The 19145-nt window shown below is 36.0% G+C and overlaps 1 protein-coding gene and 1 non-coding gene across 2 annotated transcripts; one reads left to right on the top strand and one right to left on the bottom strand.

The window, feature by feature from the left end:
• Positions 1-528: 528 nt before the first annotated feature.
• LOC145013525 (small nucleolar RNA R71) lies at positions 529-635 on the top strand. The gene has a single exon (XR_013665079.1). It is a non-coding gene; the product is annotated as a small nucleolar RNA R71 (small nucleolar RNA).
• Positions 636-16756: 16121 nt separating this feature from the next.
• On the bottom strand, positions 16757-18845 carry LOC145009219 (putative WRKY transcription factor 21). Its single transcript, XM_078967912.1, has 5 exons — positions 18598-18845; positions 18449-18486; positions 17534-18352; positions 17329-17454; positions 16757-17192 (listed from the first exon to the last, which is right to left on the bottom strand). Exons 3-5 carry the CDS (start codon positions 18280-18282, stop codon positions 17048-17050), a joined length of 1020 nt encoding a protein of 339 aa, XP_078824038.1. The 5' UTR covers positions 18283-18352; positions 18449-18486; positions 18598-18845; the 3' UTR covers positions 16757-17047.
• Positions 18846-19145: the final 300 nt, after the last annotated feature.

The following is a 19145-nucleotide window of genomic DNA, read 5'->3' as shown; positions in this document are numbered from 1 at the left end:
GGTCTCTAGATCGGGTTTCTTCTCAGCCGTGACTGCTCCTTTTGATAAAAGCCTCGACTTGTCTGCCTATACTTCTCTTCTTTTTGCTTCTTATATTCATCATAGGGCAGCCACTCTTTCTTTGGTTTCCTCCAATCTTCATCATACTTTTCCCCACTCGAGTAGCACACTTGAGCCTTTCTGTTCCTAAACTCATCTAAATTGCAGTCCTTGGTCAAGTGCGGACCACTACACCTCTCGCAACCAACTCTAATTGCATGAATTGAGTTGTCCATTTGTGTTAACCTCCGGTCCATATTATTTAGCATAGCCATCATGGTTGCTATTTCTTCAGTTTGGGCCCCTCCACCGCCTTTGATTCCATCTTGCCTAGGGTTGTTGTATTCGCGAGAGTGTTTTGCGAATTCTTCAATTAATTCCTTGACTTCGCCCGAATTTTTCTTTGTAAGTGGTCCTTGAGAATCAAGGAGTTGTCTTGTCATCACGTTTACCCCATCATAAAATATTGACACCTCCTGTTGAATGTTAAGGTCATGTTGAAGACAATTTCTTAACAACCCTTTGTAACGGCCCCAAGCTTCGTAAAGTGACTCTCCCGGGTTTTGCTCAAAATTGGCTATTGCGTTTTTGAGTTTAGCAATCTTGGATGGTGGACAAAATTGATCTAGAAACTGCTCACGCATTTGAGCCCAAGTAGTTACGACACCGGGTGAAAGTGCTTTTAACCAATCCTTTGCATCTCCTTTAAAGGTAACGGGGAGCATCCTTAGCAAAATGGTGTCTCTGTTAATATTTGGGACATTGAAGTAATCAGCAATGTCATTCACTTCATCTAAGTGTTTGAATACATCCTCGTGATCCTTTCCATAGAATGGGATATCCTTTAGTGTGGAAAGGATATGTCCCTTTAGCTCGAATGTGGCAGTGGCAGGTATTGCAGGTTGTACTAAGCCTGGACCAACATCATCTCGAATTCTCTTTCTGTAAGCTCCCATGGACATTTCCTCAATATTTTCCATCTCGTGCCTTGGCTCGTTCTCGGGTTCGCTCGTATGTTCTTCGAATTCGGGCTCGGTATCGTACTCGGATTCAGTTTGGATGAGTATTTGATCCAAGTGTTCAAGCTTGCTTTTGTTCTTCGAGGGTGAACTTGACTCCCCAGTCTTCTTCCCTGATTTCTTTGAAAACACTGATTTGAATTCTTGTAAGGGCGTCTTCTTCTTGTGAATTGCAGACTCGGGATCTTCAAGTGGTGGCTCCAAGGGTGTATTTGAGCCTCTGGTCATGAACTCCTGCAGATAAACTAAATAAAAAAAAACGTAAAACTGAACTAAAATAGAAAAATAAACTAAAAACTAAAAAAAACTAAAATTCTCGGAAACCACGTCGTAGCACTTATCTGGCCACGTCGTGGACTCTGTGACTAAAAAAAAAACTAAACCTTGCTGAAAAATTAACTTTTTGCGGGTTTTACCCCACAAGAAGGATCGATTAACTTAATGCAAATAAATAAGCTAATAAACTAAGTTGTTCCCCGACAACGACGCCAAAAACTTGATGTAGGCACGAAAGTACCCACTAATTTTAATATTTATAACATAACAAACTTAAACTAACTATGCACTTATAGGCAGTGTACCTAGTCAGATTACAGTATAATTTAGGTAAGTCGGGTGTCGATCACAGGGAACAGTGTTACTAATTAATCTAGTTGCTATCAAATTAACCTAATTATTAACAAGTTTAAAAAGGGTTTTATCTGATTTTACAAGATCAGACGAACTTAACTCAAATTCAATCAATAAGTAAAAACACTCTTGTCTAGTTCGAATCCATTCACACACATAACAACAAAATTATACACATAACAGATGAGGCACACCCACATAACACGTATTTCATAGATAATAAATCAGATCTATGAGATAGAAGAAAGTGAATATCCATTCACACACATAACAACAAAATTATACACATAACACGTATTTCATATAAAATACTTCATAATTATGCGTTAGAAGAAAGTAACCACACATTCACTTGATTAGAAGATGATCGGACAATACTACGACTTGTAGAAGTAGTATTCTTTGGTAGATCTGGAAGAGCTTCACAAAAACCGAACTCCTCGCGGGCAGAGCTTCGGCTTGGGAATCACACTTCTCGGTATCTTCAGGGCCTCGAGAAATGCTTCGGGGCTCGGGAATGATACCGGGGCTTCGAGATATTTCTTGCACGAAAAACAATGCGAAAACGCGAGAAAAAGGAAAGAAATGAGCAAAGAAGTCGGTTGCTCTCGACACCCTTTTATAGGGGGCCTGGAAGCCCATTTACGTTGGGCGTAATGGGGATAAGAACGCTGACTCCCCCCCCCCCCCTGGATAATATCGGATATTTTTAATTAAATTTAAATACCGAAATTATTAAATAAACTTCAAAATTTCATATATTCCTCATATGAACTCCGTTTTCGACGTTCTTTATATCTCCGCGTAGGTGAGACTATGCTTTACAACTTTCGTTTAAACTCCGTTGGCTAATTTTGACTTTATTTTTATTATTTACTTTTAGTAAGCCGGGACAGGAAAACTCCGTTATAAAATCATAACTTCTTTATCCGACGTCCGTTTTCGCATATATTTTCATCGTTTCACTATAACTAACGAGATCTTTGATTCTCATTTATATTGTTTCGGCTAAAAACCGCTCGATCTCAAATCGAGTATTCGGGTTGCATACCGCTAAGTCGAAACTTAGAAAAATCATAACTTCCTCATACGAAGTCAGATTTGGACGTTCTTTTTATGCACGCTAATGGTTTAACGAACTCTACGACCTTGGTTTAGATTGATAAGGCTAAATATCACTCTAATGTAAATTCACTTTTTACGTCATTCTGCGTCATGTCGGTTCTGTCGAGAAACTTCGACAAGTCGCAACTTCTTCGTTATAACTCGGATTTCGGTGTTCTTTATATGCACGGAAATCTTCTAACATATACTATAACTTAGTTAATATTATTCATTCTAAATAATATTCCATCAAAAATTCATTTTTGATGTCTATCGTCTCTAAATTGACTAGCCCGGATCTACGTGCGTTACAATGGTTCTCCCTACTAAGTTCATTGGGAGAAAGAGACTGAAGGGTTTAAGCCTGAAGCATTATTTGGGATAGACATCTGTAAAAGAAAAGGAACAAAGTTTAGATTAGATTAAAATTCTTAATATAACACCCAAAATGAAATATTAAGGCTAGGACACAACACAATATTCTACAATTGCGAAAATGGATGCCATAATCCAATTGTAAAATATTTTAAGGTAGGTAAATGATGATTTACTAATTTCCACCATGAAAAGCAAAATTTCTTACCAGGTTTTAATTGGATTTGAAATTCCTAGATCCTTTAAGATTCATTGAACTTTTTAATGACAAGTTTAAATCTCGATTGTGCCCTTCAAGTTTGTGACTGGGATGTCGAGGATCACAAACAAGGTGTGAATAACCATACAAATATACTTGGTACTCTTAATGTTACAAATCACCTAATCAATGTTTCGTTTAACCACACACACTCCATTAATCTATGATTAACATTAAGCTACCCTTTTCCACTCTTATTAGTCCCAAATTAGTGTTCCGGTTAACCACACACACTCCACTAATGACTTAATAAAGTGCAAAGTGTAATTTCATGGCTTAGCACCTTTTCACATTTTTTATAAAGTAGTTAAGATTGGGAATTTAATAAAATGTTTAGTTACTTTATATTTCATTATAGTTAATGAGAATTAATGTAATATCTTACTCGTTCGGCTAACGACCCCCACCAGTCAAGGAAGCGGCGGGTGAGAATGGTCACCCATTAAACTGTCATTTTATAGGCAGTAACCTTATACCCCCTTATGGACTGACTTCGTGAATGAGGCCTATTAACGGTAAGATTGACTTTATATATATATATATATATATATATATATATATATATATATATATATATATATATATATATATATATATATATAAGTATTAACATTTAATATTATAATCGTATAAGGGTAGAATTTTAATCTTTTAAAACTCTAGGGTTTTGGAATTAAATGTCTCATTAGTGTGACTTTACAAATTCCAAAACTTGAGGGCAAGTTTTAAAACTTTTCAAGACTTTTCATATCCATAACTTATGGATATTTATGAGTTTTAAAGTTCATGAATGATACATTTCATATAACTTGAGGACAAGTTACAAAACTCATATCAAGAACACTCTTAGATAATTTATGATTAGTAACACTTATCATACAATTTTCTATTGATCTAAACTAACACATAGCAAGACAATTTATATCAAATACTACAAATAATTACTTTATTATCTAAACATTTGAGAATTCCATTTAAATGAATGAAGACTATCATTTCCAATTCAGGAAATACAATTTTTATGATTACAAAACAGTTTGTGATAATGACTCTATCTATTTCTGGCAAAAAACTTGAAATTATGCACACAGGGGCACCAACTCGTTGAGTGCATGAACTGGACTCGCTGAGTTGATGCTTTACTGAGTGGACTTGGCTAGTCAGTTCATGGACTAGTCAAGTACATCTGTCAGAGTGTAGAAAAATCGATTTTCCAACTTTAAAAACAAGTGAGCATCACATATAACAGAAAACAATCCTAGGGTTTGATACCACTGTTGGGTTTTAAGCACTATAACACTCCTAAGGTGCACATGCAACCCTAGATGCTTTGGAACTATGTTTTATCTAATTATACATACATTTTTTTAACTTTCCAAAGCATACAACTTAACTAGCATATTATTGAACATAACAACTAGTTAGATGCCTTACCTCTTGTGTAGTTCTTAGCCTTGGAAGCTTTAGCACCTCAAATGTAATTCCTCTAATATGTTACAAACACCGAATGGAAATGAGGCTTTTAGAGAATAGGTTTACTAAGCTTAAAATCGACTCACACTCTTATTATGATAGGGTTAACCGAATTTTGGCTCAACGGGCTTCTTTATATAGTGTTTCAAACTCTAGGGTTTCATCCATGTAACCCTAATGCACCATGACCTTCCATATCCCATAGGCTCCATGGGTTAAAGCTCCATGAACTATTTAGCCTATCCTAATGAATCATTGGCCCACACTATAAGAATGATTGATTTACACAATTAACCCCATATATTTAATTAGTCTCTTTTGACCACTAAATTAATTCCAAATGAATTCTTGATCAATACAAATTAAACAATATGATTTATCAATTAGTATATTATACTTACAATATATTAATAAATCATCAATAACCTTATTCTCAAAAGTCCATCCTATCAAATTGCACTGGTGAAGGCAACCCAAAAGGACCATGCTACAATCGGGTCAAGTACATACCAGATATAGTTATGGGCTTAGACACCAACTCCAACAATCTTCTGGAGGTATAAAGTCTCAACCTTGACAACTCTTTCATGTAGATCTAGCTAAGTGGTATTTTATTATGGTTTTGGTCCCTTTCAGGTGGTTCTTGTGAGTAGAAGTTACTCTAGAACCTTTGAGCTTCATATTTGGTCCTTGTTGATGTTATGGAGTCATAAAGTTTGGATCTTGATGGGTATAAACCTTCCATGCATGATTTAGTAGTCATTTGATGAAGTTTGGGACTTAGGATTTTGATTTAGGTCCCATTGAGTTATATTGAGCCATAAAGTTGGAAACTTTATGACTTAGGAAGTCCCTTGAAATCAGGTCTAGAAGTTTGGATAGAGGTTTTAAGGTGTTAAGAAGTTTTTAAGACATTTTTGGGGTGATTTTGACATGTGGAGTTCATCTTTCGTGTTGGGCTTCATTAAGCCTTGAAAAGGATTAAAGCCTTTGACGTTGTGGATCAAGTCACTTGTATTTAGCTATTTTGAGGTTTTAGACGTTTGGCTTAAGGATTAAGTCATTGGAATCACTTTTGGGTGGCCTTCGGGAACGTTGTGCATAACACTGGGGAACGTCGCGTGTTCCGACTATGATACCCGTTTTTAGACCAGCGACGTACGCCATGTGTACAAGCCATGTACGTCATGCGTACGTTTGATTAGATGGGAATTGGGATTTTTGGAATTGGACTCTTTTGGTATGGGCTTTGGTTGGGCTGAGTTGTTTCGTTTGGGTTGTTAATTATTTTGAGAAGGCTTACGAAGGGGTTTAGGCCCAATTTGGAAAATTGGGCAATGGTTTGGGCCACAAGTGATTTTTGGTATTTTGGGTTTGAGTGTTTGAGTTATTAATGGGCCATCGAAATACAAAGTGTTTTGGACTAGAAAGAATAGATCGGCCTTAAGGAAGGCCTATGTAGGGGGTTTGGGCCCAGTTTGGAAAATTGGGCCAGATTTATTAGCCTTTGGGCCTTTCAGATTGTAAGTCTGGATCTTAGATTTGGACAAGGTTAGGTTAGGGGTAAAATGGTCTTTTTACCCTAGGTAGGGAGTTGTGGTTATGGATTGGAACCTATTGTTAATTGGGTGTTGTTTTGTTATTGATAGTTTGAGGATCTGTTAGCTAGCAACCAAGGTTTTTTCTTTATGATTCAACAATGTGAGATGAGTCTTCTCACTATATCCATGGGTCGATGGCACCAATGTTGGCCCATTACGTGTTGCATGGTATGCTAGTTGTCTCTGTGATACTTGCATGGAAAACCCTGGGGAGAGCCCATGGCAATTGGATACCAGACCATGGGGGAAGCCCATGGCATTCCAGGTAAAGTCCATGGGGGAGCCCACGATATACTAGATAAAGACCATGTGGGAGCCAGTGGCAACTATATGTATGTGCATGATAATCTGTGGTTGTATGTGGTATGGTATTTTGGGGAACTCACTACGCTTTGTGCTTACAGTTTTCAGTTTATGTTTCAAGTACTCCGGTTTTCAAATGGAAGAGGTCGGGATGATTGTAGAGCACACACCATATGTTTCCGCATTTTGTGAGTTACTCTAGTTTAGTGATGTTTTGCTAAATATTGGTTAGTATGGTTTTATGAAAACAATATGTATTAACGATTTATTAATCTAAAAATAAAAAATTTTATGTCTTGACTTTCGGATGTTATAGTTATCAATCTACTTCAAGGTGTAATGGACGCACTTTTACACGGGTTTTGGTTCAGTGGATGAGATTGTTCAAGAAATTATCAAGTAGTATCAGTTGACGGTGTTATGTGTAAATCAATTATTCTTCAAATGTAGATCAATGGGTGTTTTTGGACCCATGAATAGAGTGTTAGATTAATGCTGACCAATTTTCTAAAGGACTTCGGATCTGCACGAACCCCCCATCCCCCTTTAGGCGGGGTCGCGTCGATAGGGTTGGAACGAAGTCAGTTTGACCATGGTTCTAATGGCATTCAAAAGTTTGGTTCAATCAGTTTAGCAATTGTAGGATCGGTTCGAGTATTTAAACTGGAAAATTTTCTTTGAGTAGGTTTTATGGTTGGGATGTTTATTGATATGGATAGTGATCAAGCTGGAAAACTAAGGGTCTGGACGCTCTAGATTGTGTATGTGTAGTAAAAGTTTTAAAGTCATTAAGGAGGGTCTGATTCCAAGTGGGGGAGAACCGCATGGAAATATTGATAATATTTTCAAATGCATATTAACTTGGAATTTGTATCTAAGGGCAAGAGAATAGTTGGTTTTGATCAAAACTAGGGAATCAGAGATTTATGATTCGGGTTATCTCGGTCGGTGATCTAGCTCATATTAATTTTCGTTTAGGTATTCTTGTAGATGGCTGGAAAAACCATGGGTAGGCCCCATGGTAGTTGTGGAAGTGATGCGAGGCGGTGGGGCAACCGTAGCGTTCACTAGGTGGTAGACGGGGGTGGAGGTATGGTAAGCCTATGAATTGGCTCGTAGCATTCTATGGAATGAGTTAGGTCATACCATTAATGGTTGTGAGAATTTGGCAGGACTGTGTATTGTAGTATGGTATGGCTCCTGTGGTTTTGGTAAGTGTTAAGCGAGACGTTGTTTGGATTCTTGCAGGTTGGTGGGATGATAGTCGTATGTCCATCAACCCACTAGATGTTGTTCGAGAAACTTCATGGCCGAGATAGAGATTTGGCAAAAACGGTGAGCAACCATGATCTTCTCATCTTGATCGTTGAATGGTTTCACGATGTATCGTGAACCAGTGACATGATGATTCATATGTAAGAGACCCGGTAGTCAATTGAGTAAGGCTCTTAGGTCTCGGATCGTTGGTTTTCTTGGCGTGTATAGGTGTTAGTACATTATGAGAGTTGGGAGACTCATTGATCAGTTGGTTTGGATCATGGGGTAGTTAAAGGTTGTTGGAAGTAACAATTGTCCATCAGAAGTCTCTTATGGAGTGTTTACATTAGGAATTCTGTTTGCTTGTGGGCTGTTTATCAGGATTTTGGTTACCAATGTCAGGTATCAGTTATGGAATCTCGAGTCATGAAGTTCGTTGTGAATGTCTTGAGCGATTTGTTAGGTGGAGGTACATCTAAGCTATTAAGGTATTTGGATGCAACGTGAAATTCTTGGGGTAAACCATCATTGTGCTCATGGGATCAATGCGTTAGTGATGACTTGTTAGGAAGTCATGTGTGTCGTTAAGGTTTTTGGGGACAATTTATGGATTTGGGATTGGGAGAATTTTGCGATTAGTATGTTTTAAGTATTATTTCTGCATGTTTTGGTGGTGTTCCTAGTCAGGTACTAGCGATACGTACAATGAATGGATGATCATTAGTCTTAGAGCATGGTTTTTGAAGTTTAGAACTGATGGGTTCCTGGTTTCGGGAAGTATTAATGGAGTCGGTGTGTGGTTGTAGTTTTGAGAGTTCCCAGTTGCGTGGTCCTTACTGGAAGTTGGGTCTTACAGTGAGGGAGAGAAAGATAGTCGTTGCGAATGATTATTCTCAAATTATTGGGTTATTTGTTGGCAACTATGGGTTTCTTGAGTGGTCTCACGAGTTTTCTTTATAACATTCCTAGATTCGAAGTGGTTAAAAGGAGTTATGGAATATGTTGATGTTGTTCGTGTTCCACCAAAACAATTATTTAGCTTAGACTCGTGTTGGTAGTCGCCTTTGTTTTCAAGTGGAGGGTACAACAACAGTGAATAGGCAAAGGTTGCAGACAACCCAGAGTTGGCAGAAGAGCTATGCTGATAAACATCGATCCGAGTTGAATTTCTAGGTCAGCGATATGGTATTACTGAAGGTACCACATAGGAAGGATGTAATACGCTTCAGGAAGAGGGACAAGTTAGGGCCCCAATATATTTGGACGTATCGGGTGATCGCCAGACTAGGCTGGATGGCCTATCGATTGGATTTTCCCGATGAGCTTCGCCATATTCACAACACCTTTCATGTTTCTCAGTTACAAAAGTATGTAGCTGATGATTTAGTAGTGGTCCCTCTGAAAGATATTCAGGTTGATGATCGCATGAGCTGTGTTGAGAGGTCAATGGCAATTATAGATAGGAAGATGAAAGCCTTGCGCAACAAGGTGGTATCATTGGTTAAGGTGCAATGGCAACATTGCCATGGTTCTGAAAGGACTTGGGAACCCAATGAGAATATGTAAGAGCACTACCCTGAGTTATTCACATCATTGGACTTCGAGGATGAAGTCTGATTCAAATGGGGGAGAATTGTAACATTCAGATCCCCATGTAATTCAATTTATAATATTTTGAGCATTTAAGGATGCCACAACATTGGGGAAGACGCCACGACGTGAGGCTTCAATAAAAATCGTGGGTTTATTAAAGGTCGCCACGTCATGGTAGTATATGGCCATGACGTGGCAATTGGCAAATGACAAAACCCTATTTTTGGGTTTTGCTCCATATCTAAAAGAATGATGAGGCTAGGGTTTGCTCACCCTCAGGCTCCATCAGCCCTCTGTGTTTGTACTAACCCTAATCCCCTTCCTCTTTGATTAAACTTTGTTTAGATTCTCTTTGAAGCCATTAAATGAAAGAAGGGTAACAGAGGAGCTAGGTTCCAACAAGTAAATCTTCCCATTTACCGTGAGCACATTCATGGACTCTTGTAAGTCCTCAAAATCGAATTTGTATGCTTTATATAACTAGATCTAGCTATTTTTCCCTAAATCTTCATGTTCTTGATTATTGGATAGTGAGATTTGATAAAGCTGGCAACTTTATGAATCTCCATGCCATTTAGGGCATGCGGTGCATTGAATATGAAGTATTAGTGAGTTTTGATGCCATGCATGGATCTTTGGGTCAAAAACCCTCATTTTGACATAATAAAGGTTGAAGACATGCATTGGGCATGCATGTCTATAATTTAAGGGTTTTTATGTTGTTATAAGATGATAGAAACGTTTATGGAAGTGGGGATCTTTGAGTCTTCAAGAGAAAGTGCTTAATGGGTTGAGCCAAGTCATGTTTTTTCCCTATTTAGACCTGGAAATGAGATATCTATCTCTTAGAGGGTCTAAAGGGGTAAAGTTGGAAACATTATCCAGTTGGACCTTATAATGGACCGGATATGAGCTTTGGACCTCTTGAAGTTGGGGAAAATGACTTAATGGTTTAAGCTGTCCAGACCAGTCTCCATGGCATAACTTAGGTTTCCAAGACATGGCGACTGGTCGAGGCCCGTTTGTTTTGTTGTTTAGTAGCCACTACGTGGCCAAGGATGGTCACAACATGGCGACCAACTGATGTTGACTTTGACATTGACCATTGACTTTGACCAAGTTTGACTTTAGGTCATTTAAGGTATTTTGAGTCGTAGATTAAAGTTTGAGTCCCTGTTATTATATAGGTGATCATAAGAGGTAGTATTTGGAGCATTAAATTGTTCAGCTATCAATTTAGATTGTGAGGTGAGTTCCTTATTGTACTTGTGGGTTGAAGACACCAATGCCGACCCAGTGTTATTCTGGTTTAGAATGTTGATATGTTGTAGTGATTTGTTACGATTTGTATGATTATTTGTTTATTGTTTTATGTTTTATCTATTGCATATGTCAATATAGTGCGGTTTAGGTTGAGGCTTCACTACTATGTGCGTAAGCCAACAGACCCGGGCATTCGAGCCCCATAATAGATTAGGCCGAGGCAATCCAGTCCGATGATTGTGGGTCGGTGGTAATCCAATCTGATGGTTGTGGACCCGAGGGTAATCTGGTCCGATGACTATGGACCTAACATGCATGTTTGTATATGATCTGTTATGTAGGGTATTTTGGGGAGACTCACTAAGTTTGGGCTTACAATTTATGTGTTATTTCAAATACTTTAGAGCATCGGGGAAAAGCAAAGGCATGATTGTGTACATCCTCTAGTTTTTATGAGATTTGATTTTGGGGACACTTTGCTTTGCCAGTAAATTGTTATTCTGGTTTAGAATGTTGATATATTGTAGTGATCTGTTAAGATCTGTATGATTATTTGTTTATTGTTTTATGTTTTATTTTTTGCATGTGTCAATATAGTGCGGTTTGGGTTGAGGCTTCACTACTATGTGCTTAAGCCAACAGACCGGGGCACTCCAGTCCGATGACAACTTCGGCTGAGGCAATCCAATATGATGATTGTAGGTCGGGGGTAATCTAGTCTCATGGTTGTGGACTCGAGGGCAATCCAGTCCGATGACTATGGACCCAACATGTATGTTTGTATATGATCTGTTATATGGGGTATTTTGGGGAGACTCACTAAGTTTGGGCTTACAGCTTATGGGTTATTTCATATACTTTAGAGGATCGGGGCAAAACAAATGCATGATTGTGCACATCCTCTAGTTTTTATGAGATTTGATTTTGAGGACACTTTGATTTATGATTTTGACTTTTGGAAACTAATTTTTGTAAACATTTATGGTTTGTGGGTTGATTTTGAAAAATGAAAATTTTACCTTGATTTTTGGGATGTTAAATTTTCATTCCGACTATGCGTGTGTATTTTTTCGTTCGAACAGATATAGTTTGAATGAAAAATTAACATGTGTATAGTCAAAATGGAAAAAGAATACATTGATAGTCAAAACAAAAAAATAACACAAAAATAGTATGTAAAAAAGTAACAAATGGATAGTCCGAACGAAAAAATAACATGAAATAATCCGATCGAAAAAAAACAAGGCAAAGATAGTAAGAACGAAAACAATAACATGAGGCTAATTTGAAAAAAAATAATACATGGATATTTCAAATAAAAATAATAATACAATACTGAATGGAACACATAACACAACCAAATCTTGAACAAAAAAAATAATAATATGTATGCCATTTAGAGTCAATGGTTTGCCACTTTTGACACACAATAAGATTTTTTTTTTAACTTAAACTAAAAATAATTTATATAAAAATAATTAATGTAAAAAAAATAATTTATATAAAAATAAATTCTTTTTATTAATTTGAAAAAGAAAATCACAAAAACAACCATTAGAAAATAAAATATAGATAATAAAAACACGAAACACGACATATAAAAACAAAACCTACATATTATATTTTTTAATCTTGTATTTGGCATTTAAAGTCATTTTTTTCGCGTACTATATAGTGATTAATATCTTTCATTAAGATTGTCATGACATTAGCTTTTTCCTTCTCTTTTGCAACATTCAAATAGTGTTTCAAAGTAGTTTTTAAGTTGTTCATTCTGATCGTAATTTTTTTTATATCACTCGAACTACTTGCGACCTCTTTACCCTTTCTATTTGGCCTCTTCCCATGGGATGACTAGGTCTTAGAACCTCAACATGCTCATCTTTGTTTAGGTCAAACTCGACATGCGTATCTGATGATTGACTATGAATGATTTAGGATGTTTTGGTTCTTTTAGAACCACTCGTGAACGATTATGAAGTTTAGATATTTTTTTCACTTTTTGGACTCCTTCACAATATTCTAAAAATCAAGAAATTTTAAAGTTTCCCCCTTAGTAAAGTGCTAGAGCTTTCTGCAATACTGTTTAATCGTTCGCACCACTTTGTCAGTTGTGTTTCACGCTCACAAATATAGCGTCAAAGTCAATGAAAACTTTGTTTGTATTCCACCACTTTGAGTAAATTTGATTTTTTTGGGTAGTGTCCAAGCTTCATTTCTGATATAAAATGTCTTGTATCCTTCCGGTAAAATGTTGTCACATCCTGGTTGTTCTCGACTTTTGGGTCTTCTTAGACATTAACTCATGCACATGTCAATGCCTTCTCTTCCTCTGATGTCAAACTCTTATAATGTGTATTTCCTTTTTTCTTAAGTTCGGGTTGAGGTTGAACATCTTCGGTCTCAAAATCTATTTCGGGTACACTTTGGGGTTTAGATTGGAATTTGCTTTGCGGAATATTCTCAAATTGGGATTGTGATTGAAATTGAAATTGGAGTTAGGATTGTGATTGGAATCGGGGTTGGGATTGAGATTAGAATTGGGGTTGGGATTGAAATACGGGTTGAGATTAAGATTGAATAAGATATGGATTGTAGTATGTACCATCACCGGGATAATGGAAATGAGTATGTGAATAAATAGGACCATCCATTTGATTTTGGAAGAAGATATGTGATGAAGGGTTTGAAGTTGTATTTTGGGTATTTTCTTGTTTTTTTTTGGAGTTTTTTTGGTTGGATAGAGATTTGGAGGAAGCTATTTTTCACAAAATAAGAAGAGTGTTTGGGTGAAAATTAAAGAAGTTGTGTGTTAGAAAAATAGATAGTTGTTTGTGTTTATAATGGTTGAAAAAAGAGTTAAAAGTTTGAAATTTTTATGAAAAAAAAAAACGAATATATTTTTGAATTTTTGAAAAGTTGGATTTTCTCTCTCATCGAATAGTCGTTGCCGAGTTGGGTTTCCAAACTCGACATGCCGAGTTCGTGGCACAGTGTTTGCCGAATACATCTCAACATTGCTGAGCCACTCCTCACAGGCTAAAACCGAAATTAAATTAATTTCTGGTTTTAGTACGCGAGAAAACTAAACCGTCTAATTTTTTTTTTGGATATTTTTATAAAGGATGTAAGATAAGTGTTTAACAAAAGAATAATACAATAACCATATTACATTTTTAAATAAATACATTTTTAATATGGTAGGGTGCAACCATCAATGAAAGTGGAAAAGTTTTTGTGAAACCAATTATGTTCGGATCAATTCAAATTAAATTGTAGAATTTTATGTTTGAGTTGGAATATTTGTTTAGTTTTGATTTATGTGTAGTTAACATTTAATTTTGATTTGTGTTTAATTATCTTTTTTTATAATTATTAACGAGGTTGTTTCAATTATTTTATATTACCGAAACAATGAAACTTCAACAAAAAATAATACAAAAGAATATTTTTATCATTCAATACAATAATTCAACCAAATAACCTTTTAAAAATCCATTCTTTTAAAAATTCAAACATTTTAAAAATCAAGATCTAAAAAATTTAGATTTTGCTAAACATTCTCTCAATCAATTAAACTTATATATAAAACTATCATTTTAATTACTTCCAATCGATTTTATGTGAAAAGTTGAACCCAATATAAAAACATGTTTGTATAAATATCAAAACCAAGTCGTCAATTGTTTATAAGGGTTTGAATTAAGGATGTCAACGAGACTAAGCGGGAGCGGAAATACTTGTCCCCGCCCCCAAAATCAGTTGTTGCTCCCGTCCCGGGTGAAAAAATCAAAGAACTGTGAAAAAAATCAAACCCAATACATAAACAATAAATCTAAAACAAGAATTTGTTCATAGTGAAAGAATCAAACCCAAAATACAAACAATAGATCAAAACTCAGTTGAATTCAACATAAATCATTGACTATTTGACAGAAATCGATATATGAAAACTTCAAAGAAGAAGACTAGAAGAGGAGAACTCAGAAATCAAGCTAACCTATTCGTGTAATCGTGTTTGAATTGTGGAGACTGGAGAGACGAAGTCGCTCGTTGGACGTTGAAGATGGCGTCAGTTGATTAAGACCGGCAGAAGTGGACCAACGGAAGTGGGCACTTCGATTGTGTCGATAGGGTGTATGAAGATGTCTGAGATGTTTGATTTCAACGATGACTCAGCGTCACATGCGGCCGGTGAGGCGGTGACTATGTTGTCGTCTCGTCGACAATGCTGATGACGGGTTTGGCAGATTGGGATTGTCGCGTCTTGACCTTTTTGGATGGGAGTGTGAAGTCGTCGACTCGTCATATTCGTTTCACAGTGAAGTGAACACTGAAGAAGGAAACAGGAGAGTCAAATTGAAAACAGGAAAGTGAAACCTAACATAAACCTAAAATTAGAAAATCTATTTTGTATATGTATTTTATATTAAATATATAAATATTTACATAAATGTACAACCGAGGCCCCTGCGAGAGTACGGGACGGAAATACCGACTCCCAACCCGGTCCCGAAAATAAACATGGTTTAATTTTTCCCCCGCCCCGGCTCCCCCACCCGTTTTTTAAAAATTTTTAGTCCCATACGGTATCGGGGTCCCATGGGGGTTTTTTACATCCCTAGTTTGAATTTCCAACTATGATTTTTTTTTTTTTAAGTTTTAGGATAATATTCGGTAAAAATATATGGTAGCAAGTAACGGTTAGTTGGTAACTGATAGTGTTTTGTTAGGCGCTACGTGAGATAGATTTTAGATTTTAGATTTGGAGCATTTTGTTTAAACTAAACGTTAAAAATTTATAGTGTCAAACAATACATTTTTAAACGGAATATTTTATAAAACAATATAAAATAAGAAATTAAATTACCTCCTACCTTTTATTCCTACCCACTAAAATTATGACAAATCACCATTCAATTTAATTGTATTTGATATATTTCTAATATAGTCTTAATGATATATTTTAAAAAATATGGAAATATAACACTTTTTATAATTTTATTGGATAAGAACATTTGTAAGCATTTCTCCTATAAAATTGAATCTCTCTCAAACGCTTGTGTAAGAGACCATCTAATTTCGACTTTTCAACACATCCATCTTAAAATGGGTTGGTTATGTCTATCCAAACAATTTTTATCCACTTTTCAATATATTACTTTAGTTACAAAAGGACTAATAACAATATAAGTTATTTAAACAATCTAAATTTTTTTAAGCATTTTAATACATTCTTAGCGACTTCTCGAGGTTGAAATAGTTGCCCCGTTTGATCAAGTTTCAATTTTAACCAAGACTTAAATTTACAATTCTTAGAAAAATTACAAGATCACTTTTTGCAATCTTTTAATTTTATTTTAACACTGATATTTTAATTTTATTTTTCCAAAATCACACAGAATTATAAACTATGACGTTCTTTCTTGTACTTAATCCCATCTCATCTACACCCCACCCCAATTTTTATATAAACCAACTTTACATAGAGTTAAAATACATAATGCATTCAATACCCAATGCCAGTCCATCCCCATCACCAATGATGTGACATAAAAGTCAAAATGTCAAGAATGTGATATAAAAGTCAAAATCAACACTACTGTTGTGTTATGAGTTATGACAAAACATATTTTTGACTAAATAAGCACCCATAATTGACAACACATTCATTACAATCAAGAAAAGTTTGGATTTTTTTTTTTTGCCATCTTTCAATAATAAATGGGGGTGACATCCAATTCAATGTTTCCAAATTCAGATCCATACCCCACTCATCCCACCACTGCACCCCCACCCCAACAAACCTTTGCCATATTTAGCAAGATCCCACAAATTAATTTTAATAACAATTCCACCATCAAAGCACTTTCATCCTTCAAATTAATCCAACATTCAACAATGGTGACTTTGTTTTTACCCCATATCACTGACCCAAATTACTACTAAACTAATCTAGTCAAACAAAGAAGAAACCAAAGAACAAAAACTACCATCCAGACGAATTTTAACAAAAAAAAAAAAAAAAAACCCACAAGACCACTTGACCCTTTCTTTTGAAGGATTGTAAACCCCATAATTTTAGCTCCAAAATATCCCTTAAACCCATTAAAATATATACAGAATATTTTTCAGGCGTTTGCAGATTGAGAAGGTAACCTTGGGTGATTATGTTCCCCTTCATAGGTGACTATGAGCATTGTTGAATCTTCCAAGCACCTTTCCACATGTTTTCTTGCTGGACAACCTCTCATACTGCTACACTTATAATAACCCCTGTTCACAACCATGAAAAAATAATCATTACCCATTTCAAAAACGCAAAAACCCATTTCAAAAACAGCAAAAAAGATTCATTTTAATTTACAAAATTTTTTTTTTTTTTTTTGAATCTTTTTAGAATCCAAGTAACCTGGGATGAGGAGAACCCTTGATGGGCTTCTGTCCGTACTTCCTCCAAGAATACTCATCGGGGGGAATATCTGCAAGCTTGTTACTAATGGCAGGTACTTTGATTGACCTCTTAATCCTATGTTTTCTGGTCAACAAAACAAAGTTAGACAAATTAGACCCCATAATAAAAACAAATCCACTTTCATAACTATGAAGCTATTAACCTCTTTTTGGAGCAATGACATCTACCAGAACTTCCACATTTCACACTCCCATCATCTCCCCTGACCGAACACCGCCTTTTGTGTTGATACGAGGCTTGGTCAGCTGACCGGGTTGACCCGATCAACCGAAAAGAGCTTCCATCCAAATTAGCAACACTCCCTTCAATACTCAATGACGACATAAAAGATCTATTGGATGACATTGTAGGAGTGCAAGTTGAGCTGTCAAAATTCAAGCTAATCCCGCTGTTACTACGCCGATACATCATTTCAGCTTGTTGTTTGAGCTTTTGTTGTTGAAGGAAATGGTAATTAGAAGACGGGTGAGGGGTATTTTGGGAAACTTGAATGGAACACTTACCATTTGAGTTTAATTCGAGTGATGGGTGATGATGGTTAGCTAAAGAAAGAGTGCTCTTAACAACATTTGAACCAACTTCTTGAATTGGGTGCGAATCTAAAAGAAGTTGAAGGGGTTTTGGTGGATGATGGTGGGTTGTTATGGTGGTGGGGGTGTCTAGGAGTATGTTTTGGGGTACAGGGGTTGAAATTTTCTTGACCATTCTAACCCTAGCATGACCTAGACCATTATCGAGTAAAGATACAACTTTGTTGAACCTAACAACTGCATCCCCTGTTTGCATCATTAAGTTTTTGTACTGAACTTGATCTTGTGGCTGAGCCAAAAGGCTGAGGATTTTATGGCAACTCTCAACAGCAGCTCTATTAGCAGCTTCAACCTCTTCCATATCTTCCCTCAAAATCAAAAATCCAAGAAACTCAACTACTAATGTAAAACACTAAAAACCCATAACAGAACTGCAAATTTAACAGATCATAAGTCATAAAAGGGTTAAAAGGAGTTTTTTTTTTTTTTTTTTTTTTTTTTTGAAAGTTGAAATTTAAACTACTTGCCTTCTTTTTTCTGTGATTAAGGGTGAATTAGGGCGAAGCTGTTAGTAAGACAACGAAAAATGAAGAAAACCCAGATAGAAACAAGGTTACAAACGATTCCTTTCAAGAAAACACGAAAAGTAATGTTATAATCTTGGCAAAGAACAGACCTTTTCCAAGAGGATTGTAAAAACCCTAGAACAAGATTCTTTAAATCACCATATGGGGTTGTGGGATTAAGAGAAATAGGTGTGAAAGAGAAGACTTTTGTTGCTTCACGCAGAGAATTCACACACCCAAAAGAAAGAAAAATGCCATGTTATTATTTTAAAATCTCTAATTTTCTAGAGAGAGAGAGAGAGAGAGAGAGAGAGAGAGAGAGAGAGGGGAACTGCTGTAGTAAAGACGAGAGAGAGGGGGTTTGAGAAAAATGATTAAGGATTAAATAAAGAACAAATAGAGTAGCATATAGAAAACAACTGCCGTCTGTATCACATACTTCAAAAGTGGGTCCATTGCGAATTGAAGAATATATATATATTCCTATATTTTATTTTTTATTTATCCTTCAAAAGTGGGTCCATTGCAAATTGAAGAATATATATATATATAGGTTCAGGTTCATTTAAAACCATTATAATTTTATTAGACCGTAAGATCAAATCTAAAAATAATTTTAAACTACAAAATAAATGAAAAAATCCAAAAAAAATTTTTT

Source organism: Lactuca saligna, chromosome 8 (assembly GCF_052625555.1).
Source record: "Lactuca saligna cultivar CGN05327 chromosome 8, ASM5262555v1, whole genome shotgun sequence".
NCBI classification, from domain to species: domain Eukaryota; kingdom Viridiplantae; phylum Streptophyta; class Magnoliopsida; order Asterales; family Asteraceae; genus Lactuca; species Lactuca saligna.
Note: the sequence above shows the minus strand (reverse complement) of the source record. Positions and strands in the feature narration are given on the sequence as shown.

What these genes read in the sequence shown, in the direction of transcription:
- LOC145009219 (XM_078967912.1), bottom strand. Translation starts at nt 18,282, where the DNA reads ATGGAAGAGGTTGAAGCTGCTAATAGAGCTGCTGTTGAGAGTTGCCAT. An exon ending in TGTCATTGCTCCAAAAAGAG is followed by an intron (nt 17,455 to 17,533) that starts GTTAATAGCTTC and finishes TTTGTTGACCAG; the next exon opens with AAAACATAGGATTAAGAGGT. An exon ending in AAGGGTTCTCCTCATCCCAG is followed by an intron (nt 17,193 to 17,328) that starts GTTACTTGGATT and finishes GGTTGTGAACAG; the next exon opens with GGGTTATTATAAGTGTAGCA.